A 25,713-nucleotide genomic window follows, 5' to 3' on the forward strand; every position below is an offset into this window, starting at 1 on the left:
AATGGGCAATACTCAGTCCAGAGCTTTCGCCTAGATTGGCCAGATTTTTCAGTCCTATATTGTACTTTTACTTTTCTTTCTGTCAAATCCTGCTTTTTCCCCTTCCCTTTCACAAATATTGAACTCTTAATACATTAAGTCTGTATTATGACAGAGTGTATGAGAATTAACATAACATAGGGGCAAAACTGTAAATGTGAATTGCTCTCTGTTCCATATAAACACGAATTATTTCTGATTTTTTAAATTATTGTTTTCTGCGTGGGATAGAATAAAAATATTTATCAAATGAATGCCTGTCATGTACCTAAGGCTAATGAATCTAAGAAGTCATATCTGTCCAGTGGTTGTAACTACTACTTGGTTGAACTTCCAGCAGTCTACAGTCACTTTCCAAGGTGTAACTGTAGTCTGCAGAGACCACACAGGTGAGTTAAAAGGAGATAAGTTAGGGAATGTGACACAAAATTTCATCAATGACCTTGGGGTATGGTATTTGTTTTGGAATTAACTTATTAGCCCCAGACATTTGCAGACAATTTCATAGACCTCTGTTTCGTCTCTCTCACTGTAAAAGCTCTTACTCATTAAACTAAGGATTGAGCCACTACCAAATACATCAGTCCCAATTATACATTAGAGATATCAGTGTCAATTCAGATCCTGCATCCAACAGTCCTAAAAATGACATGATGTTCATTTTTCACCAGTATAGTTACTCAAGCAAGTGACAGTCAATCCCTTTGCATGACCAGGGAAATCAGTATAATGTGTATAATGGTGATAAAATAACTAACCTGGGGACTTATTCAATCGTTGGTTTGCAGTCTGAAGGAATTCAGATCTGGAATCTTGGCAAGGGCTTGCAAATTCTCCATGAGGCAACTGCTCTCAGCTTCATGGTTATTCATCTTTGATTTCTTGTGAGGATGCAAGCCGAGTATTATTGTTGTTGCTGCCCATTATTTTGCTCCTATGGATGCCCCTTTCTACATGCTTCTGAGAGCAATATCCGCAAAATGTTTGTTTCATGTCTTAAGGTTTTAGCTGGATATTAAATTCTATATTTTGTGACAGTACTCACAAGTCATATACTTTTTGCTATATAATTTCATTTTCTAACTTCTTGGACTAAGCAAGCTCAATGCGTCATGCTTACTTTGTCATATCTTGCTGGTAGATTCTATCGTATTTTCATAACTTCTTTAGGGTATAGTCCTTTTCTGCTCTCATCAGACACAACACCTCACCATCTGTTTATGCTGCAAATTATTCCTAATTTATAACCTGGTGGTGGGAAATAGGTGAAGGTAGAACCCTAACAATGTAATCCTTTTGTTCTTTCTCAAACTGCTGCTAGTCTGACAGAGTAATGAAATTACACTGATCTGAAGTGTCAGTTCAGTGATGATATGTGAGATGATGTGGCCATATCTTCCAGGACACAGTATATAACCTAAATCAATATCCATAGTGTTCTTTTTTTAATATGAAGAAAACTTATTTTTATTATGAAGAAAAAAATACTGTTGTCATTACCAAACATTGCTTCCATTTACCCACTCTGAGAACCTGTGTTTTAGTCCTGCTGTTCTGGCCTCTATTGGTTTAGAGATTCTGATTCCATAGGTAAAAATATTATACCAAAAGACATATAATTCTGTTAAACTATTAGAGATGGCACCATGTCATTCTAAGACACCAGTAAGCAAAGAAAATAATTACTTTAATAATCAGAATGAGTTAGAAGTGCTGACACTCAATGTGGCCAAGTAAGAATATGCTTACTGTTAGGTGATCCCTGGGCATCCTTTGATATTTCTTGCCCTGTTTTGATGGTAAATAGATGTATTTTTCCACTTTTGCTCTACTGTAAAGAGATACCTGGGATTGAGTAATTTAAAAAGGAAAGAGGTTTAATTGACTCACAGTTCTGCATGGCTTGGGAGGCCTCAGGGAACTTATAATAAGGTCAGAAGGCAACAGAGAAGCAAAGGCACATCCTACATGGTGGCAGGCAAGAGTAAGTGAAGAAAGTGATGGGGGAAGAGCTCCTTATAAAACCATGAGATCAGATCTCATAAGAACTCACTATCATAAAAACAGCATGGGGGAAACCATCCCTATGATCCAATCACCTCCCAACAGGTCTTTCCCTGGACACTTGGACACCTGGACACTTCAATTTAAAATGAGATTTGGGTGGGGACACAAAGCCTACCGTATCAATAGACAAATGCAAAAGCCACAGCTTAAGACGTTTATGGTGGCCAAGGATTAAGTTCTAGCTAAGGGTACAGAAATCTGAGCTGGATACTAGAGAAGAGGGATAGTATATTACAGTTGGAGCCTCAGGACAGCTGCAGTATAGGGGACTTTGAATCATCCCACTAACAGTTCACCTGTCGCTTCTGAATGGACAAAAAGTCCTATACTAATTCTGAAAAAGCTGCTTCCAGAATTTATTTCTGAAGTTTTTAGGTGAAAGTGAGCAATGGTTGAACTGAAGTTGATGCTCAGTGAATCACCTGGATGTTCTTATTCTGCCAGACCTGAAGCACTCATTCCTCTAATGAGAGTGTTAGAGCTAACAGGTCTCATTTGAGTCCTTCTTGAGAATTTCTTTCTTCTAAATGGAGCCACTTTATCCAAAGTCATGACTCCTCCCATTTAAAGACCACATCCAATGGCCCATCAATAGACTGTTAAAAAGGCTCAGGCCTTTCCTCCAATTCAGGACAATTTCGAAGTGGGATCATTTTAGCCTTAGAGATCTCTTCAAGATTTAATGCAGCTTTTCTAACAATTGAATGGAACTTAATTTCTCTTTCCACTAGTTCTATTTCCCTTTTTTCCCTGATAGCTGTTTAACATAGAAACACTCCCAATAAACTTCTGCACACAAATGTTTAGCTCAATGTTTATTTCAAAGGGATTTCAACCTGCAACAACATCATTATCAAAGACAAATATGAGTAACACAAGAGCAAGAAATCTTTACTTTATGTAACAGTAAAAATACATTTATTTAATATAGGAAGTACTCAGACTAATAGATAAAAATTTTAAAAAATGAACAAAGGGTATACATAGACTGGCCTCTAAAAATAAATTCAGGTGCTCTTAAACATGAGAAGAATTAAAACTTCCATTTAATAAGATAAAAATTGCATGTATAAGCAAGTAGCAAAAGCGACTGGGAAAACTCAATTATAATGGCACAGACATAATGACCTAGGAAAATAAATTGTGAACACTTCTCCAGAAGAACCTATAACTGCAGATGAAAGAGCAATCAATTCTGTTGAATAAAGCAGAATAGGTCACATAGGATATTAATCTTCACTGGCTAACTTATATGCAGTATAGCAATTCAGCTGATTCTGTTTGAGTCTACTCTTATTTAAGGACTCACCTGTGTAAAAAAAGACCTGTGGGCTTTTTAATCCCTCTGGGACTTGCTTCTTGAGTTGTCATCCTCAGAGGCCTTTGTTCCACGAAAAAGGCACCAGGGTAGAAGGGCTGGAGTAAGACCATCAAGATCAATACATGTGCCTAATAACTGGGATTGGAGTGGCTTTATCCTGGGCTCAGCTCCTTCTTACCTTGAAGTATAGACCAAGCATGATCTTGGTAAGTACCTGAAAACTCTGATGTTCCAATTGCAAGTCTCATTAATCAAGAGCATTAAGATGGGTATTTTATCCTTAATAAGCTGCTATGATTTTACCATTTAATACTTGCTTCCATGACAACATATACTCAAGATTTGACACAATCTGCATAACACCATCCTGACATTATTATACAAAGATCATTATACTATTAATATAAAGAAGATGATAACCTTATTTAACAACTTTCATGTAAATACTAAACTTTATTTTAACTTCATTTTAAAAAGACATTCTGTATCTGTTACTTCAACTTTTTTGCATTTTTATAAACAAGACAATTTAGTTGAGTAGGCATTTCTGAGCTGAAGACAGAATACTGGACAATCCTATCTGTGCAATGTTCTATTTTCCTCTAGATTCTCTAAAAGCAACATCTTTTAAAGCAAAATAAAATAATTTTCTTCAAGAAGGGCGCAGCATTTTCTAAAGAAAGATTTTTATACCCACTTTTCCTCACTGATTGCGAAGTAATTTTTATCCTATTAAGAGGGCTGGTATGAGCTCAAAGTTATTAGCTGGGTTGAACGTGGAGGGATTTAAAGCTCAGATTTTAAAAAGTGTACATTGATTAAACGATGCAGAGCTGTTAAAGCAGTTACTATATGTCAAAAACAATACTAACACCTTGGCAACCCAAAGTTTTGGGAGGATGTTCCCTAGAGAACAATTGGGAGGAAATCAAAAGAGGAACGGTGTCTCCATATATGCACAGGACGGAACAGCATGGAGGGGAGATGAAGTCAGTGACAGAGAAGTTTGAGGCAGTGAAGCCGGAACTGGCTATATTTCATACAAAAGCCATACAGAAGGATCTCAAGCAGCAAAAGGTGCACATTCTTCTCAAACGAGTCACTTACCTAAACAATTTTAACATTAAATACACTTTGAACCTCTGTCTTGGAGGGAAAGAACTTCCTATAACTCTATTCAACCATATGGAATAAATAAGCAAATAACAATCTTAAAAGCCCTGTTACAATAAATCTTCAGTTTTCCGTTGAAGACTTAATCTCACTCTTTTCAGATTAATATCAGAAGCAAGACTTGGGAGTTGGAGGACACTAGGCCTAACAGATACAAAGAGCCCTCAGTTGGTAGTTGGGCCACTTGACACAACTGGGTTAGTGTTTAAGACAGACAGCCATCATACTGGTATTAGCCAAAGTAATAAAAATTTATACATTGCCCTCCTCTGATTTTGTATAAGGATCTTCTAAACTCTAGGCAAATATTATCTTAACACTTGCCTTATTTTTTCTTGTGTTTTGTTTGCTTTTTTGCATGTAATTTCTTATTCAATCCAGAACTTCCTAGGTATTTTTAAAAAATGTTATTTTATTTTAAGTTCTGGGGTACATGTGCAGGACATGCAGGTTTGTTACATAGGTAAACATGTGCCACGGTGGTTTGCTGCACCCATCAACCCATCACCTAGGTATTAAGCCCAGCATGCATTCGCTATTTTTCCTAATACTCTTCCTCCCCCCACCTCAACCCCTGACAGGCCCCAGTGTGTGTGGTTCCTCTCTCTGTGTCCATGTGTTCTTGTTCTGTTCATTCAGCTCTGACTTATAAGTGAGAACATGAGGTGTTTGGTTTTCTGTTCCTGCATTAGTTTGCTGACGATAATAGCTTCCAGTTCCATCCATGTCCCTGCAAAGGAAATGATCTCATTCCGTTTATGGCTGTATAATATTCCATGATGTACATGTACCACATACAAATCCTTCCTAGGATTTCTTTACAAAGGTGTATACGGAGTTAAGAAGATGATGCAAAAGCACTCAGAAATCTATGGTAGTGAAGAAAGAGACGAAAAGAGAAAGAACAGCGTGGGATGATAGATTTTGACAACAAAATTTTATATTGTTTCTCTACACAATCAGTAATCAGTAACAAAAATAGAAAATAATAGAGGATGAATGATTCTGCAAAGAATAGCAATAAAATCGTAATGATCTAAAAATAAATTTTGCAAAATCCTCTATAAAAAATGACAACATATTTTTGAGAGACATAAAAGAAGATTTGAGGAAAGGAAAAGAAAATCCATGTTTACACTGAAGCCACTATATACATGTATGTTTCTTTTTCTGAATTTTATGTAAATGCTTTGAATTTTTAACAAAATTTTAAACAACTTTTTTTACAGCTGAATTTTTATGACAGAAATTTTAAACAAATTCGTAAACAGTACAAATATTGCAACATTTATATTAAAAAGCAAAAGTCTCAAGTCTTTGAGTTGGATAATATTTGCCTGTATAATTATCTCAGTTGATCAGTAGTCCTCGTATAGGACTTGTATCTATTATAATCTGTATCTATTTTAAGATTAGATTTTGATATCAATTTGCATCATTTTTCTCTCAGTTTTTTCTTTTTAGTTGAGTCTACCTATCTATTTCTCCCTTTAGGTTTGTGTCTAAAAATTGTCTATATACCTGGTGTCATAAGACCTCAATGAGTTCAATAGGATAGAGCATTTGAGCCAATCTACTTATACCTCTACAGAAAACTTCTTATGAGCTTCTCATGTTTGCTCTTAAATACTGGGATGTCCATTCTCAATACCTCTGAAATGGAAATCTCTGTTTTCTACTTGGTTGGGATCCCAGATATGGAACATGCCAACATTTGGATCTCTCTCCCCATATGTCTCATGTACACTGTTGCTATCCTGGGGAATTGTACCATTCTATTTTTCATAAAAACAGAGCCTTCTTTGCATGAGCCCATGTACTATTTTCTCTCCATGTTGGCTCTCTCTGACCTGGGACTATCCCTCTCCTCTCTCCCTACCATGTTAAGGATTTTCCTGTTCAATGCTCCAGGAATTTCCCCCGATGCCTGTATTGCTCAAGAGTTTCTCATCCATAGATTCTCAGCTATGGAGTCATCTATACTTCTTATAACGTCCTTTGATCACTTTATTGCCATCTGCAACCCCCTGAGATACACTTCCATCCTCACCAGTGCCAGAGTCATTCAAATTGGGCTTGCTTTTTCTCTCAAAAATGTTTTGTTGATCCTCCCATTTCCTTTCACTCTAAAACATCTAAAATACTGTAAGAAGAACCTCCTGTCCCAATCCTACTGCCTCCATCAAGATGTCATGAAACTGGCCTGCTCTGACAACAAGGTCAACATCATCTATGGCTTATTTGTGGCTCTCACAGGCATCATAGACTTGACATTTATTTTCATGTCCTACATGTCGATACTGAAAGCAGTGTTGAGCATAGCATCACAAAAGGAAACGCTCAAGGTCCTCAATACATGTGTTTCCCACATCTGTGCTGTGCTCATCTTCTATGCGCCCATTATCTCCCTAGCTGTCATCTACCGATTTGCCAAACATAGTTTCCCAATCACTAGGATCCTCATAGTTGATGTTTTTCTGCTTGTGCCTTCACTGATGAACCCCATTGTATACTGTGTGAAGAGCCAGCAGATAAGAAATCTCGTCTTAAAAAAACTGTGCCAGAAGCAAAGCTGAAGGGGATGCTTAACCACATGATGCTTAACTCAATGTCGAGAAAACAAGCAGAATAGATCAATAAGAAAACATACTATGTTAATCATGTTACAATATAGTTTCTCAATCTGTTTATTAGGATTAAAGAATCAAACTTGAAAACCTGTTGGTTCAGTATTTAGGCTTGGGGCTCTGATGTAAACAAAATGTATTGCCAGGTTTCACTCTTACGCAGCTTCCCTTACCACTCCTATGAACACAATGCATTCTTGTCATTTTCATAATGGTTAAAAGACTATTCTATATGTTAATTTGAAAATTAATGGTATACACTTGCATAACAACTGGACAGTGATCAGAGGTGACCAAAGACTACCTCTTTATTTAAAGTACTTATTTTCAACACATACTTTTGACATTTTTGAGATATGTGCTTGTTCTCAGGAACTGAAATTGCGATAGGCAATAACTAACACTCTTGCACATGAAACTATTCAAACAAACTAACATGCATACAAGAAAAATTTATAAAAATAAAATAAACATTGGCTTTATTTACTCATTTTATTTACTGTAATATTTCCTTCCTGAGCATCAAATGTCATCTTCTAAGGTGACAGATTCCTGTCTTTGACATTTCAATGGGAATTCTACATAATGACAAAGACTCACTCCTCTACTTCTCAACTTGGCCTTGATTTTCATATTCATCTCCATATTGTTCAATTTTAGCAAGAGTCATCCTAGGTCAGTTTAACCAAAGCCCCTTCCCTTCCATATCTGATTACTCTAGATGTTTAATTGATTTCCTCATATTCTACCATTCCCCACTTGATGTATGACAATTCTGGCTTGCTGTTAGCAAGAATCCTGTTAGGTCAACTATATGCTTTGGACATTTGTCCCCTGCAAATCTCATGTTAAAATTTAATCCCCAGTGTTGGAGATGGGCCCTAGTGTGGAGTTGTTTGTGTCACATGGGTGAATCTCTCTTGAAGGGCATGGTACCATTCTTGTAGGACTGAGTGAGTTCTCACTCTACGTTCCTGTGAGATCTGGCTGTTAACAAAAGAGCTTGGCTACTTCTTCCTCTTTCGTTTTATCTTGCTTCCTTCCTCTTGCCATGTGATACCTTCTCCCTTTCCCCTTCTACCAATGAGTAGAGACTTTCTGAGGATCTCGCCAGAACCAGATATTGGTATCATGCTTCTTGTACAGTCTGCAGAACTGTGAGCCAAATAAACCCATTTTGCTATAAAGTACACAGACTGAGATATTTTCCTTTACAGCAACACAAAACACTAGGAATGTCAGGTGAGCCAGAGTCTTCCCTACTCTTGATGTTTCCTTTTAATAATTTTCCACTTAGTAACCTATGCCCCAACCTTACTCCTTATCCATAAATTCTTGCTTTTCACTGTTTATTTAGAGTTGAGCCCAATCTCTCTCCCCTACAACAAACCTCTGTACATATCATGTTACTCTCTGTTAATAAAGTTTTTCTTACTGTTCTTTAAGCATCAAAAGTAACTGAGGTGCCATGATTCAGGATCACATTAATCATTGGACCCCCAGACTTTTCACTCAGGACCGTATGTACACACTTTTGACAGCCCATTGAACAATCGTAAGGACAGATTTGATTCTTAAGGTTTTGTGTGTACTCAAGAAGCTGTGCTACAATCCCAGGTAAGCAGGAACTGAGTTAGAGGCCCAGGTTCAGGCTTCTCTGTTTGACAGGTAACTGGTAGGCTGGAAGTCTTTCTTCCTGGCTCTGTCTTGAGTAGGGATTATTCCTCAACTTTTGGGGTATATGTTCTTCCTGGATCCTAATTTTGATTAAAATTTATTTCCTGATTTGTGGGCTGGAATTTTTTTCATGACGGTGTGTGAGAATGTTTTATTACTTCCATTTGATTCTTCTTTTCCTAATGAGAATTTCTCAGTCAATTGAAATTCCCTTCTTGAATATTTGCTGACTGTATGTACCACCAAGTCTATTCACTCCCTTCACCCCAGGACACACGCTGTTGCATCAGGGCACCATTTTGAGAGCAGGGTGGCACCAGCACCATAAGCCCCTGAGGGGCCCGAGAATCAGCCCATCTAGGGCCATCGCTGATACCACCACCACTGGTACCTGTGCACAATGCCTGATGACCTGAGGACAATCTTTCCTGGGTCTGCCAGTGCCACAGCCACCACCATAAATGCACTTCCAAGGGCCCAAGGACCGACCTGTTTGGTCTCATCACTATCACTGAAGATGACCTCACTTAATACCAAGAAGGAACCACTGTGCACCAGCACTTTCCCCTGAGGAGACTGATGACTGGCCCACCTGGCACCTCCATCCCCAGAACAGCCTCACCGCAGCCTCCACAATAAACCTCAGCTTAAGCAGCTCACTTCTCTATACTCACTTGAACTCCCTATACACATCAAGAGCTTTCAAGGCACTCGGGAACCCCAAACAGCAATCATCTGAGGCAGAAAGACAGGGAAAGGGCTAACTGAAAATAGACTGGATACTTTATCCATTCAGAGGAGCTTTGGAAACAGCCAGATGACTGCTTGATGTTTCCTCAGACACTTGCCTAAAAGGTAGCCCACAACTTCTGTCAGGTTACCTATCAGGACAAAAGAAAATCATAAAAATTCCCCATAAATATTGGTTTAAAAAAAGATTTAGACCTTATTGAGTCAGTAACTTCAATTTATTCAATTTTTGTCAAAAATACTATTTGGACAGAAATATAAAGTGTATTAAAGATAAGAACTACTTTATATAGACCAGTCAGTTTTGTATTACTATGCTTTACTAACTCGTAGCTAAGAATTTTAAAATCAAATGTATATGCATTCATGTAAACATGTTATGTAGATGTAATATTTTTCTACTTCTGGGTAGTATTACCGAATTAGTTTATAAAATACCTTAAAGGAACTTTATTCAAATTGGCATCCAGATTAGTGAGTGCCTATAAATTAAATATTCCTAAAATTTCCAGAAAAAAACCTAAATAAAATTATTTTCAAATTTGCTTGACATAGGCAAATATGTGGTAAGTGAGCCTATTTTAATAATGTTTGCTTAATGAAAACCCTTATATCTTCTGAGTTATCAGCATTAAGCATAATAAAAAGCATACATTTCACTTTACTTGGGTTTAAAAGCTGAGTAAGGTAATAGTATATCTACTGGATGTTTAAGATTATGAAAATCATTCAACTTAGGAACATGAGTAAAGATGCAATTAAAATTAATTGTTTAATATAAATATTTTATGTGTGTCAACCACAGCAGTAAAACAAACGAAAATGTATCTAACTCTTTAGGTTTCTACTTTTGTAATGTTTACCTAACATGCCTGCCACATAAAAAAAGTTAACAGGTAAATTACTTGAGATATGAGATAATGGCTGGCTTTGTTCGGTGTTATGTCTACCTTGAAACAATTTCCAGAATATTTTAGTAACTTGCAACCTTAATGTTAGGCTGCTTCATTAATAATAGATATTTGTTAAGTATCTAAGTCATTTCTAATAAGATGAACTAGTACAATATTCATTACTAAGCATAAGTTTAAGTTTACACTCTTTTGGCATCCTATTTTTATATGTTTTATAGAAGTTACATATATTTGAATTCGTTAGTAAACATGTTTTTGCCACATTGAAAAATTGATCTATGAGTAAGTATATGCCTCTAGAAATTGTGAAATTGTGTATTAATAAATTTGCAATCCTATTACCAAATCTGGGCTTATGACAATTCATATTTGTCTATTTCTTATTATAGTTTTCTCTGTAAAGAAAGAAACTGATGGTTAAATGTTATAATCAATGTATGTGGACAAAACTACTAAAAATAATAAGGAAAAAACTCATTTAAAAAAATTTAAGGAAAGTCCAGTGTGTTTTCAAGAAGAAAAAGTATGAAGTATGAAAGATATGATGTTGTTTAGGGGAAAAAAAGGCAATTTTATCCTAAAGTAATTTCATTCTAAAGTATGACCAAGTATTCCTGAATGAGAAAAGGAAAACTCACATGGATATTTTTTAAGAGTATAGATTGTTTGTAAACAGGAATTTTATGTGTGGTCAAGTTGACTAAATATGTAAGTGGATCTATTTTTATTAATTATCTTTAATGTCTTTAATTATCTTTAATACAGATGCAAAACAAAAATGACAAAGTTTCATGGATTATTTGTCTGCTGTTAATAAAAAATTGTAAAAGTGTTTTTCTGTACCATTTTAGTAATCTACTAGAAAACCAAAGTTCTATGTCTTATCAGAATAGTTTGCTGCATTTTATCCTAATATTTATGCTATGATACTCTTTAAGAGATTATTTTAAGAAAATAATTATTTAAGAGAATCAAGACTTCTCATTTTTAAAAGAGCTTTTTTTAAAAAAAATTTTTGAAAATGTTGCCTTTCCAAAATCAAATCCTAAATGAAATCTTCCTGTTCTTGAATTGATCTTGAGATTTCCCAGAGGGCCTCTGAAAACTCTCAAAAGATTTGTTCTTTCACCATGGAAAGAGAAAAGTTAAAAAACAATTTGGTTTATTTTACTTGCTAAATTTCATGGAAACATTGTCAAATAAAAAAGATAATTAATCTTTCCTAGGTTATATTTGTATTGTCAAAATGTTATTATTTCTGAAATCATGTAAATAGAAATTTATGAATTATTTTTCTATTTACGATATGCCCTAATATAATGCTATCAGCAGTAATTCCAGTTATTATTTTTGTTGAGTGTCACAGAAGCAACCAAATATCTTGTCAAATTAACTCTTATTGGATCTTTAGAACTGAATGGGTTCATGAAACTGCTAACATAAAACCAAGCAAAACAAAATATATTCCATGGGACTGAATGAATTCATAAAGAATGGGTTTTGTTTTGAAACACTGTTGATTCTTCAATGTCGTATTTTCTGAATAAAAGAAGCCCCTTTCCCTTTTGTCTCAAGCAATATGTAAGTTACAGAAATTTAGTAGATTATATGCTGTAAACAAATATGAAACATTTTTCTTTTCTCCCTACCTTATCCCTTCAGAATTTTGAAACTTTTATTGAATATTCTTATATCTGTGTAAAATAGTTATCAGATAAGTTCAAAAAGAATCTGTAACAGGACACAATTGAAAACACTGATTTTATTACTGAAGTTTTGGTTATAATATTATGTTTGAGAATGATGTGCTTAGAATCAAATTTAAGGAAGCAAGGTTGACTTTATGAAGCCAAAGCTTCATAAAGCCTTCTAGGAAAAAAACAGCCTGACACCTGGCTTACACAGTTCCCAGTTTTAAATGCAGGTAAACAAGTTCACTTTCTGATGGGTGCAGGAACCTCAGAATATCTTTGAGACCTCAAGAAGAGAATAAATTCACACAAATCTCTAGGTATTGCAAATGAACTTTGGTGGTAAGTTCTTGGCTTGACTGTTTGACCTTGAAAGAGTATTTAAAATCAAATTTCAGATTCTTATGAAAAGTTGCAGCAAAGGAAACCTGTAAGGTCTTTGCAGTTAATTGCCATTCTTGCTGCACTTACATAAATAATTAAGCCAAAGCTAATGAGACCAGACTTTTTTGGTAATTAAGAAAGAGAGCTGAATATAAAGAGTAATTTTGTTTCACTGGAAAAGTACAGTACACCCTTATTGAGTACCACTTTTACTTTCTTTTAAAATCTGACTACAACTCTTCCAATCAATATTTCCAATTTTTCTTCTACCCTTCTGACTTGGCATTACTGAGAATGAAACTATCCTTTCACCAAACCTTTTAAGCTGAAGTTGGAAAACTTGTTATAAACTTCAAATTTTATCTTCTTGCCTGCTGGTGTGTGAACCACTCAGAAATTTACCGAATCACCTGACTCTATCACTAGAGGCCTTCAAACTGCAAACAAAACCTTTAGTCATATTGCCACTGCCATCCTCACTCCATCATCTAAAGTTACTTTGAGCTCAACAGGTAGAATCCCACTAGCTGCCCTCTGAACTCAGATGCTAGGTTTTCAACTATCGATCTCTTTAAAAAACTTTCACAACAATTCCCTTCATTAAAGGCCTGAGCAAATATCCTTGACTACAAAGTCTCAACAGATAAGACAGCTTGTCCCTAATGAATAAAATGGACTAACATTGTAACGGATAAGACAGGTTTTCCTTGATGAAAAAAAGATGACTGAATAAGAAAACGAACTAACATTGTTCACACTAAAGAAGAAACTCTTTCATTTCCTTGAACAAGAGGGTTGATGACAGAGATTCTCACCTTGACCAAGCTCTACTCAGCCATCTCTGAACTCTCTTCTTAGCTAGCCTCAACTTTAGGGTTTCTGTGTTTATCTCTGTATTGTTCAATTTAGCAAGAATCTTGCTAAATCAGTTTAACCTGAACAGTTCACCCTCCATATCTAATCACCTGAGATACTGAATCAGGTACCTCATCCTCTACCATTCCCCTGATGATGTGTAATCACCCTGGTGGATAGTGGAGTGAGGATGGCAGTGGCAAGCTCTTAGGGCAGTGTGGCCAGAGTACACCCATACCCCTGATGTTTCCTATTAGTAATATTCCACCCACCAACTCCTCCTGCCCGTCACTGCTCTGTTTTTGGCTATAAATTCCTACCTTTCCTTCTGTATTTGTTGAGACTAATCTCTTTTCCCTATTGTAACAGCACATTGTGGTAGTCACCCCCATAGCTATTGTCATAGTCTCTATGAATAAAGTCTTCCTTAAGGTTTCCTAAAAAGTGTCATAAATAATTTTTAACACTAATGCATAAGTCATTATACTGTACATATTGTTTTCTCTCTCCCATTCAAGAATGTAAATCCTTTAATTTTTACAAAAAAGCAAAATCATGGTGCTCACACAGGTATAAAATAAACATCCATTAAAGGTGTTCTCATTTAATTTATTTTTAAGTGAGGAATGTGGCAAATGCTACAACTACTTAGAAGGAGAATTCACAGAACAGACATAGTCATAGGAGGAATGTTGACGTGAGTTTGCACATTAAGTATAGGAATGGATGCTTCCACAGTAGAAGGAAGTCCATTGAACCTGTATGAGACAGAATTTATTTGCATGTCTCCATACATGAATTACTTTGGTTTCTGTTAATCAATAAAATTTACAGAGTTGTAAAATATCTCAAAGGCAATGAAAGAACAAATTCCCCATCTATTTGGAATCGGATAACCCAGAAGGTTGTGCTTTAAACAATGCATACTTTTCCATCAAAACACAACTTTTTCCCTGTAGTCTCTAGTTATTATTTTAAAAATCATCTCAAAGAAAGATTAATCTTGAGCACAAAACAATACTTTCATTAACCTTGGCCTCATTATCTATGTAAGGAAAGGAAAAATGCTAATTTTTCCTTCTTATAAATTGTAATAAGGAATCTAAAATTGGACATTTAAAAGCTACTTTTATATCCTGTACCTAGTCTAGAAATCCTAGTTCAAGAACTCTTTTCATCAAATTACTCCTTTAGGTAACTATAATTTAGTGTAATATTTTCTTTTCTCAAAGTCCACAAAATACCCCAAGGATCTTGGCCTACTAGGATGTGATCTTTCTTAGCACTTCTAAGGGCTAGACCACATAGGCCAGATAAGAGGCCAGTTTACTTGGGAGAGCTTTGTCAGCATTGGATCCATAAAGTCAACTATAGTTCCTTAAAAGAGGCTGGTCATACCTGATTAAACATTCTCCAGGATGTGATACTCCAGGTAAGGCCTTTGTTGGGTAATCAACTTTAATTTTCAATTCAGCGGTATATTTGCAGTATGTGGACAGGTTTGTTACGCAGATACATGTGTACCACGGTGGTTTGCTACACAGATCATTCCATCACCTAAGTGTTAAGCCCAACATCCATTAGCTATTCTTCATAATTCTTTCCCTCCTCTCACCCCGCCACTCTCCAGCAGGTCCCAGTAGGTGTTGTTCCCATGCATGTGTCCATGTGTTCTCATAATTCAGCCTCCACTTATAAGTGAGAACATAAAGTATTTGGTTTTCTGTTCCTGTGATAATTTGCTAACGATAATGGTCTCTAGCTCCATCCTTGTCCCTGAAAAGGACATGATTTCATTCATTTTATAGCTGCATAGTATTCCATGGTGTATATGTACTACAGTTTCTTTATCCAGTCTATCATTGTTGGGCATTTAGGTTGATTCCATGTTTTTACTATTATGAATAGTACTGCAATGAACATATGTGTGCATGTATATTTATAATAGAATAATTTATATTCCTTTAGGTATATACCAAAGTAACTGGATTGCTGGGTCAAATGATATTTTTGCCTCTAGGTCTTTGAGGAATCACCACACTGTCTTCCATAATACTGGTACAAGAATAGACACATAAACCAATGGAATGGAATAGAGAGTCCAGAAATAAGACCATACACCTACCACCATCTGATCTTCAACAAATCTGACAAAAATAAGCATTGGGGAAAGGATTCCTTATTTAATAAATACTGCTGGGAAAACTGGTTAGCCATATGCAGAAAATTGAAACTGGAAGTCCCCCTTACATCATATATAAAAATTAACTCAAGATGGATTAAAGACTTACCTGTAAAACTCAAAACTATAAAAACCTTAGAAGGAATCCTAGGCAATACCATTAAGGGCATAGGCATGGGCAAAGATTTCACGACAGAGATACCAAAAGCGATTGCAACAAAACCAAAAATCGACAAATGGGATCTAACTAAACTAAAGAGCTTTTGCACAGCAAAAGAAACTACCAACAGAGTAAACAGAGAGATAATAACATAATGGGAGAAATTTTTTGCAATCTATCCATCTGGCAAAAATCTAATATCCAACATCTATAGGAACTTAAACAAACTTACAAGAAGAAACACAACCCCATTAAAAAGTGGGCAAAGGACATGAATAGACACTTTTCAAAAGAAGACATACATGCAGCCAACAAACACGAAAAAAACTCAACCTCACTGTTCATTAGAGAAATGCACATCAAAACCACAATGAGATGCCATCTCACACCAGTCAGAATTGCTATAATTAAAATATTAAAAACCAGTAGATGCTGGTGAGGTTGTGGAGAAAAAGGAATGCTTTTACACTATTGGTGAGAGTGTAAATTAGTTCAACTATTGTGGAAGACAATGTAATCAATTTTTCAAATTGTATCATGCTTCAAAAGAAGGCAGGTTCTTACTGAACCTCTGTAAATAACACGTCATAAAAAGCAAGGACACGCAATGAGAACTTCTGAACTCTGAGAATTTAATGAAAATTGACTACACTTTCGAACTATTTAATTTCAATTTTTAACGAGCAGAATTTACTAGATTATTATGGATTTCTGGTAGCTTAGAAGAGAGAAGCCTATTATATATAAAGACAATAGAGCATAACACATATATATTGTTCCTTATCAGTTGATTTAGCCCTGTAAAATTAATTCTTGTGCTGCTGAATTGTGGGTTAGTGGTCTAGTGGAGCTATCCTCCTCTTGACTAAAAAGAGTCCTGGAAATCATAACTCAGGCCAGAGAATGGTCTATAGGTAACCTAAGATGCTATTTTAAAAAATTTTGAAGTACCTAATAGAGTCCTTTTTCATGGGCCCTGAAAAACATAAAATTCTGGTCTGTTACTAATTACAGAACTTCCAGAAATGCATCAAAGTGAAAAAAAAATTACCCACAGTTTTAAGATAATTAAGCTAACTTTAGAAAGTCCATCTTTAAAAGGCCATGAATAATTTATTACTAATACATTTTAAATGTAAAATTTTTGATTATAGTTGATAATGAAAATAATAAAATTGACAAAAAATTAGTTGCTTCTGTGATGTGTAAAAGAAGATTATAAAAATATTACAAAAAAAGAAGTTTTAAACAAAATATCTCTAAGAATCATCATAAAAACTTTGTTCAAGGACAGCGAATGTTATGTCTGATATTTAAAAGGGAATAAGCATATTTTTACAGTGAAAACAATTTTTACAGTGAAACAAACATATTTTTACAGTGAAAACAATATATATCATGAGAAATAATATAAATAATATGTCAACAAAATATCAATAAAATACATGGCATATTAAGTAAAGAGAGACAATGAATTTGAAATAAGGCTTAGGCATTGGTAATTTTCTAAAACTCTATACTAAAGTATGATATATCCCTCCAGTTGAAAACTATTGGCATTGAAGATGCTAGATTCAAATTAAATTTTTAAAGCCTTCTCAATTTATAAAGTGAAAAACCTGTAATTTCAAGAAAGTTAAATCAGGTGGAAGAAGTAGACACATAAAGGCCTAGTTATCCTACACTGTGAAACTGCTCTAAGATTTTTTATATGGTGTGCTGAAATCACGGAAGAGATAATCATAATTCTTTCAGAGAGAGCCAAGGAAGCTTAAAAGGTATTGTTCACAAATTGTTGACTATTGCTATTTAAGGGGCACTGTATGACTCTCCTCGGTTCCAGGGTCAGTTGAGAGTTCACCTGCTGGAACTCTTTTGTTTTCATTATACTTTAAGTTCTGGTATATGTATGCAGAACATGCAGGTTTGTTACATAGGTATACACGTGCCGCGGTGGTTTGCTGCACCCATCAACCCGTCATCTACATTATGTATTTCTCCTAATGCTGTCCCTCCCCTGGTCCACCACCCTCTGACAGGCCCTGGTGTGTAATGTTCCCCTCCCTGTGTCCATGTGTTCTCATTGTTCAACTCCCACTTATGAGTGAGAACATGTGGTGATTGGTTTTCTGTTCCTGTGTTAGTTTACTGAGAATGATGGTTTCCAGCTTCATCCATGTTCCTGCAAAGGACATGAACTCATCCTATTTTATGGCTGCATAGTATTCCATGGTGTATACATGCCACATTTTCTTTATCCAGTCTATCATTGATGGGCATTTGAGTTGGTTCCAAGTCTTTGCTATTGTGAATACAGCTGCAATAAGCATACATGTGCTTGTGTCTTTATAGTAGAATGATTTATAATCCTTTGTATATATATCCAGTAATGCAATTGCTGGGTCAAATGGTATTTCTTGTTCTAGATCTTAGAGGAATCGCCACACCATCTTCCACAATGGTTGAATTGATTATACCCCCACCAACAGTGTAAAAGCATTCCAATTTCTACACATCCTCTCCAGCATCTGTGATTTCCTGACTTTTTAATGATTGCCATTCTAACTGGCATGAGATGGTATCTCATCGTAGTTTTGATTTGAGTTTCTCTAATGATCAGTGATGATGAGCTTTTTTTCATATGTTTTCTGGCCACATAAATGTCTTCCTTGGAGAAGTGTCTGTTCATATCTTTTGCCAGCTTTTTGATTTTTTTTTTCTTATACATTTGTTTAAGTTCTTTGTAGGTTCTGGGTATTAGCTCTTTGTCAGATGGATAGGTTGCAAAAATTTTCTCCCATTCTGTAAGTTGCCTGTTCACTCTGACGACAGTTTCCTTTGCTGTGCAGAAGTTCTTTAATTTAATTAGATCTCATTTGCCAATTTTTGGCTTTTTGTTGCCATTGCTTTTGGTGTTTTAGTCATGAATTCTTTTCCCCTGCCTATGTCCTGAATTGTATTGCCTAGGTTTTCTTCTAGGGATTTTATGATTTTAGGTCTTACGTTTAAGTCTTTAATCCATCTTGAGTTAATTTTTGTATAAGGTGTAAAAAAGGGGTCCAGTTTCAGTTTTCTGCATATGGCTAGCCAGTTTTCCACATATGGCTAGCCAGTTTTCCCAACACCATTTAATAACTAGAGAATCCTTTCCCCATTGCTTGTTTTTGTCAGGTTTGTCAAAGATCAGAGGGTTGTAGGTGTGTGGCATTACTTCTGGGGTCTCTGTTCTGTTCTGTTGGTCTATATATCTGTTTTGGTACCAGTACCATGCTGTTTTGGTTACTGTAGCTTTGTAGTACAGTTTGAACTCAGGTAGTGTGATGCCTCCAGCTTTGTTCTTTTTGCTTAGGATTTTCTTGGCTATATGAGCTCTATTTTGGCTCCATATGAAAGGTAAAGTAGTTTTTTTCTAACTGTGAAGAAAGTCAATGGTAGCTTGATGGGGATAGCATTGAATCTATAAATTACTTTGAGCATTATGGCCATTTTCATGATATTGATTCTTCCTATCCATAAGCATGGAGTGTTTTTCCATTTGTTTGTGTCCCTTCTTATTTCCTTGACCAGTGGTTTGTAGCTCTCCTTCAAGAGGTCCTTCACATCCCTTATAAGTTGTATCCTTATGTATTTTGTTCTTTTTGTAGCAATTGTGAATGGGATTTCACTCATGATTTGGCTCTCTGTTTGTCTATTATTGGTGGGTAGGAATTTAAGTACATTCTTCTGAGTTGGAATCCCCAGAGCTTTGTTGGCTAATGGGAAAGCATCTGTTAGGCAGGATGAGACTTGGCAGATGAGGATAAATTGCTAAATTTACACAGCAGCAAAACTCTGGTAACTGTGTTCTGTCTCTATTTCCCCTGTACTTTGACATGTGGGCTCAAATATTTATCAACTTTCTGGTAAGCTTACTAATGTCACAGTTACTACTTGCCTTTGCACCAGCTCAACCCAGTAATTCACATGCTTTTTGTATAACTCTGTTCTCCAAGTGATTAAAATGGATGCCAGTACTCTGATTCGTCAAAAAGTCCAACAGTGTATGTAAATGCAGGGTAGAAGTCCAGAGTTCTGCCGACTTATGGAAATCAGCAAAGTGCTAAACCAAAATTACTATTTCAACATAGAAAAAAATTAAAATCCTGTACCTGGATCTGGTTTTTAGGTAACATGTTCCTGAATTATAGAATTACTGCCTTACATGTTGAAATAAGTTGTTTGGAGGTAGAGATATGTGAAACACTGAGTTTGCAGTGGGCATCTATGAGAAAGCAACAGTGACCACTAGGAGTTTCTGTCTCTATCATCTGTCCTAACCCAGCATGCTTCTAATCAGGTTTAAATATTAGCTTTATATTTATTTTTCTATTGATAAATAAGAAAGCAACCTTACGACTCTCATAAAAATCTATAATTTCTTAAGTTCTAAGTAATGTGAGAGTGGGATTTATATACATTTCATTTCATCTTTCAATTTAAATACAGAGGTCTCCAAATTGAGACTGTGACTTTTAATTCATTCAGTGTATTTTAGTCTAAGTAAAATGATATCTGCTTATATGTGATTCTGAGACTTTAGAGGGAAGAGACAAAACAGCAATGTTATCAAGGAGCACACTACACACTGAGTTGCTGCTGTTTCCACTACTGAGTTAGAACTTGACCAAGGATTTGAGGATTAATTTGTGCTTACCTGCAGATAGGATAGGAACGAATATACAAAAGAGACAACAAAAAACAAAAAACACAGCATGCCAAACATCAGGAAAAAAACAGGTGTTGGCTCCAGTTTTATAACGTTGAAAATATCAATTCTGTTCTATGTATTTTTATATTAAAGGAAAATGATTTATAGTAGTATTTACAGACAGGTATCCTTGAAACAAATTACTGTTTTTCATTGATTACTGCACACTTCATTTCAGATGAATTTGGGTCAGAATCTCAAAAGATGCAATCCCAAATACCATAATTCAGAATGCTGAAATCCCAAAAGTTAAAAATTCTTAAAGTTCATATCCCTCAAATCTAAAACCTCAAAAATGCAGTCTCCCAAAAATTAAAATCCCAAGTGTTGAAATTATGAAAGCCAAATTCTGAGGAATAGATTAGCACATTTTCGCCTGTCTGCAGGATGGTTGCATCATGTTAGATGAAACTATTACTTTGTTATTGTCTTTATTTGGAAATTAAGTATAGTTTAAGGAGATGCTTATGGTTACTAAGTTGACAAGGGGTGAACTTGTGAACTTAATTTTAGGTGTCGACTTGACTGGATTAAGGAATAGCTAGAAACCTGGTAAAATATTATTTTGGATGTGTCTGTGAGGGTATTTCCAGAGGAGATTGGTGTGTGCATGTAAGAGGACTGGGTGGGAAATATCTACCTTCAATGTTGCTGGGCACCATCAAATCAGCCAGGGGCCCAGAGGAAACAAATACAGAAGCCAAATTAGTCTTTTACTGAAAGCTAGGACAGACTTTTCTATTGCTGCCTTGGACATCAGAAATTTAACTCCATGAAAATGCATTATCACAAAATTGACTGTGTGTGTAAACATATGCGTATATGTAGAAACACTGAAACTTCCTCGGCAAATGAAGAAATATCCTTTAGATACATCTGCAGTTGTGAAGACAAAATTTATTGAGTTCTCAGCTCTTTACGTGACTACATATGTCATAATGACTCATCACAGTATTTGACTGATCTCATCAAAAGACTTAAGTTGCTCAAATCGGTATTTCAGATGATCGATTTATAAAGCTGAGTGCGTACAATTACTGACTATAGTTTTATGCATTATACATTTCCTTTTTTGACTTACCTTTTTATGTATACTGTTCATTGGCTCAGTAACTATTATACCCCTGTGATTGTTGTCAGTATATACCTGAGCATTTATGCTTGCAAAAATATGTATGTTATTATTATATATTTTATTGTGTAAAGTGGCTTATGAAAGGTTCTGCTATGCTTTTTACATTTCTCAAATAAATCTCCTTTTTAAACTGTAAATAAATATATTTAAAATTTTTTTTTCAGAATTATATTTTCTGGATTTTCACCCTTTGGGATTGTAATTTTTGGAGTTTTAGACTTTGGAGATTTTGATATTTTGAGATTTCAGCAATCAGGATTGTTTCTTTCCGAATTATGATCAGATCCCATTCCAGATCATCCTCTGAAGCCATAGTATGGAAAAAGGAAGTTTTATGGTATATATGTTTAGTAGATAACAGACCCATGTAGTAGCAACTTAAGAAAACTTAAGTGGGTGGGGAGTGGGAATGATATTACAGAGGCTGAATGTTTGTAGCCTGACTGGGCAGAGAGCAGGGCTTTGCATGTCAGTAAAGATATTTGACAGTCAAGGAGGAGTGGGGCATTATGACCTTTTTTAAGAGAGAATAATCAAACTAACATTACAGAAAAAAAAAAAATCAGACACATAGCACATAGGCATTTTTGAGCTCCTTTGATACTAGTAAGTATAGTATCAAAACTAGTAAGTACTATCCAAAAACATGAATGTAGTCACCATTCAATCAATTACTTTTAGGATTTTTATTTTCTTCCTATATACTAATTGCACCTAGAATTTTCTTTCTGTTAAACACTATTTTTAACCCATTATGCCATGTCCATTTGCTTCAAAATTTTGTTTTGCTGAGAACATATTTATTACTAAATTACTAATAGCCAACTTGGAGACAGAAGTTAAACTCAGCAAGGCATTCTTCCTGGGAGCTGAAATGAAATTCAGTGAAAAAAGTTCAAAAGTTCAAGAGAAGTGGTCACAAGAGTAACAGCTCAAAAACACAGCAGGCGTATGTTGCGATTTATGAATTGTGAGTCTAAAAGTGCGAAAAAAGATACCGGAGAAAAATGAATACACATACACACTCACACAGGCAAAAATATGTTCAAGAAAAAGAGGAATGGAGAAAAGTATTGTGAGAGTATAAACATATTTAGAAAACAGAGTCAACAATAAACGAGTTAGGGCTGATTATATGCAAAATAAACCGCTAAGAGTCTTGCAACATATGTGAGGGCAATAGAGGACAGGAAAAGAAAATAAAGCAACACAATAAATGATTGAACTAGATACCTCTTAAAGAGATAATATGAATTCCCTGCACACTTTATTTCACATCATCTTCTGAAGCAATGGTATGGAAGCAAGATGCTTTCTGGTGTGTTCAGGGGAAAATAGACCCATGGAACAGAGGACTTAAGTACAGGGAGTGATGACATTCTAGAAGCTAAAGTGTATATAGTCTAGCAGAAGAGAGGGCAGGGATTGTCTTTCAATCAAGAGAGTTGATGTGGAAGATTTTTCTGACTTTTCTTAAGAGAAGACAGAATGGTCAAATTCATATTTGAGGAAGACACATCTTACACCCAGCACAAAGGCATTTTGTAACAGCTGTGGACATAATGGCCTCCTTTGATATGCGTGGTAAGTACCTTCCAAATTTCAATTTATTAGAAATTCAGTGAAATCTTGTAAGATTTTTGTCTTCTCTTTTTGTTAATTGGATCTAGAAATTCCTCTGTACTCTCTGCTAGCTATCCTATTATTTCTTGTTCATCTCCCGCAAAACTTTATTTTGTTGCAGGTATGTTTATTAGTAACCCTCTGATAAGCAACTTAGAGACAGAAATCAAACTAAGCAAGGGATTCAGCCTAAGGAAATGTAATTTAATTCAAGGAAAACAATTCAAAAGCTCAAGAGGAGTAACTACAGGAATAACATTTCAGAAACACAGCAGGCACATATTGTGTTTATGGATGGTAAGTTAGAGAAAAGAGAAAAGACATAGGAGAAAGAAAATTACAAATTAACAAACTAGATAGATACAGATAGATGATAGATGGATATAGATGATAGATGGATGATAGAGAAGATAGATGATAGATAGATAGATAGATAGATAGATAGATAGATAGATAGATAGATTGATAGATAGACATGAAAAGAGAGAAACAGAGTATGGCATTAAAAGATTTTAAGAATATTAGGAAAGAATCAACAATAGAAAAATCTGAACTTGTTTTATAGAAAATAAATCAATAAGACTCTTGCATCATATGAGATTGTAACCAGCAAAAGGGTGCAGCTACTCACTGCTTCTAGAAAGAAGCAAAAGTAAAAAGAGTTAGATATGATAGAAAAAGAGTGAGCTTTATTGTTCATGCAAGCAGGAGGTAAAAATGGCAGGAATTATTTCCAAAAATGGTCACTTTTCCAAATTCTGGAGAGGGTACAAGGGCTTTAAGAAGAAGGGGTTGGAATGCACAAGGGGAAGGGGGGATAGGAAGTACCAGGTGCTGTGACTTGCTCCAATGTCTTATCTTGAATTATTGTTCCATCTAGTGAAGGAGCTGGCGCCATCATGGGCCCAACCAGATTACAAATTAATTTCAGTCAATCTCGCAGTTAAACTCTTGTCAAGAGTGAATTCTGGCCTTGGAGTCATTTTCTGCTGGGAAGACAATTCTGGAGGTGCCTGGTTGTGTCAGAATTAAGCCTCTGAAGCTTCTAAGGAAATATATGCTGGGAGGCTGAAGCAAGCGGATCACCTGAGGTCAGGAGTTCGAGACCTGCCTGGCCAACATGGCAAAACCACATCTCTACTAAAAACACAAAAAAATTGGCTGGGTGTGGTGGCTCACACCTGTAGTCCCAGTTACTTGGGAGGTTGAGGCAGGAGAATTGTTTGAACCTAGGAGATGGAGGTTGCAGTGAGGCGAGATTCACTGCACTCCAACCTGGGCGACAGAGTGAGACTCTATCTCAAAAAAAAAAAAAAAAAAAAAAACTATATATATATATATATATAAAATAAATGAGCATAGTGTAAGTTTAACAAGCATCCAGAAAAACAAATGTGCATAAGGTGTGGGAGGATAAGTTAGAGTTTTATAGCTTATTCTTAGGCTGTATTTCAAGATAAGACAAAAACATCTGCAGTTTTTCTCAACGGGGTAAAGGAGGAAAGGAATAAAAAGTAAGTTTTAAAACAAGTTTGAAGCTATGCTGCCTAATTACAAGAGGACAAAGAAAGAGGAAAAAACAATAATGCATTATGATGAGCAATTGACCTGGATGCCCTTTGTAGAATAATGCCAATTTCCTGCAAGTTAGTGTAAAAGCAAAAGATATGGATTAACTTTACTTTTATTTGCAATATATTCTTTAACTCGTTGGAATGTTTATGTTTTTACAATGATGTAAACACGTTTTCTTTTTAAAAAAATTGCTTTTATGCCAGCGTAAAACAGCAGGCAGGCATTGTTTGTATTTAAATGTGTGTATCTTAATTTAAAAACTCCCTTTTACTCCTCACTAGCTACATTCAGTCTGTAACTCCTTAAATATTGCTTGACCATCCTGATAGTGTGGTATACACTTAATTATCAGTAACATAACAGACCTGAGTTGCTGTCTTACCTCTACCCTACAACACTTCTGTGATTGTGAATAGGCGACTTGATCTTGAGAAAAATTTTCTTAATCAGTAAAATGAAGATAATGATATAACTTGATAATATTATTCAAAAACTTTCAAGATTCCAAATCGTCATCTAGTAATGGAACTCAGTAAGTAAAACTATTTAATTTTCTAAGAAATATTGGTCATTATTGTGTACAAAATGTAAGACAAAGAAGCTCAGATTTTTGGCTTGCAAATTCTTAAAGGCTTATTACCAAAATAGGTCCCTTAAATGGGGCAGATTTGGGAAGGGAGAAAAACTTGTCTAAGTTGGACAAGTTGGTTTTAGGGATATTTAGTTAGCAATATCTAATGGGTCTAGGGAGACGGATTCAGGATTCAGCAATAAAATCTAGGATAACACATTG

The 25,713-nt window shown here is 35.4% G+C and overlaps 2 protein-coding genes across 3 annotated transcripts in view; one reads left to right on the plus strand and one right to left on the minus strand.

Annotated features, from left to right (window-relative positions):
* MMP26 (matrix metallopeptidase 26) overlaps positions 1-25,713 on the minus strand; it is a 368,531-nt gene that overhangs the window by 11,194 nt on the left and 331,624 nt on the right. The window lies entirely within an intron of this gene.
* Positions 6,223-7,176, plus strand: LOC106993362 (olfactory receptor 51A4-like). The gene has a single exon (XM_015115063.3). The coding sequence runs from the start codon at positions 6,235-6,237 to the stop codon at positions 7,174-7,176; it is 942 nt and encodes a 313-aa protein (XP_014970549.3). The 5' UTR covers positions 6,223-6,234.

The sequence above is a fragment of the Macaca mulatta genome, chromosome 14, assembly GCF_049350105.2.
Source record: "Macaca mulatta isolate MMU2019108-1 chromosome 14, T2T-MMU8v2.0, whole genome shotgun sequence".
NCBI lineage: Eukaryota > Metazoa > Chordata > Mammalia > Primates > Cercopithecidae > Macaca > Macaca mulatta.

Bases quoted from the DNA above. Each gene is read 5' to 3' on its own strand.
- LOC106993362 (XM_015115063.3), top strand. From the start codon at position 6,235: ATGTCCATTCTCAATACCTCTGAAATGGAAATCTCTGTTTTCTACTTG.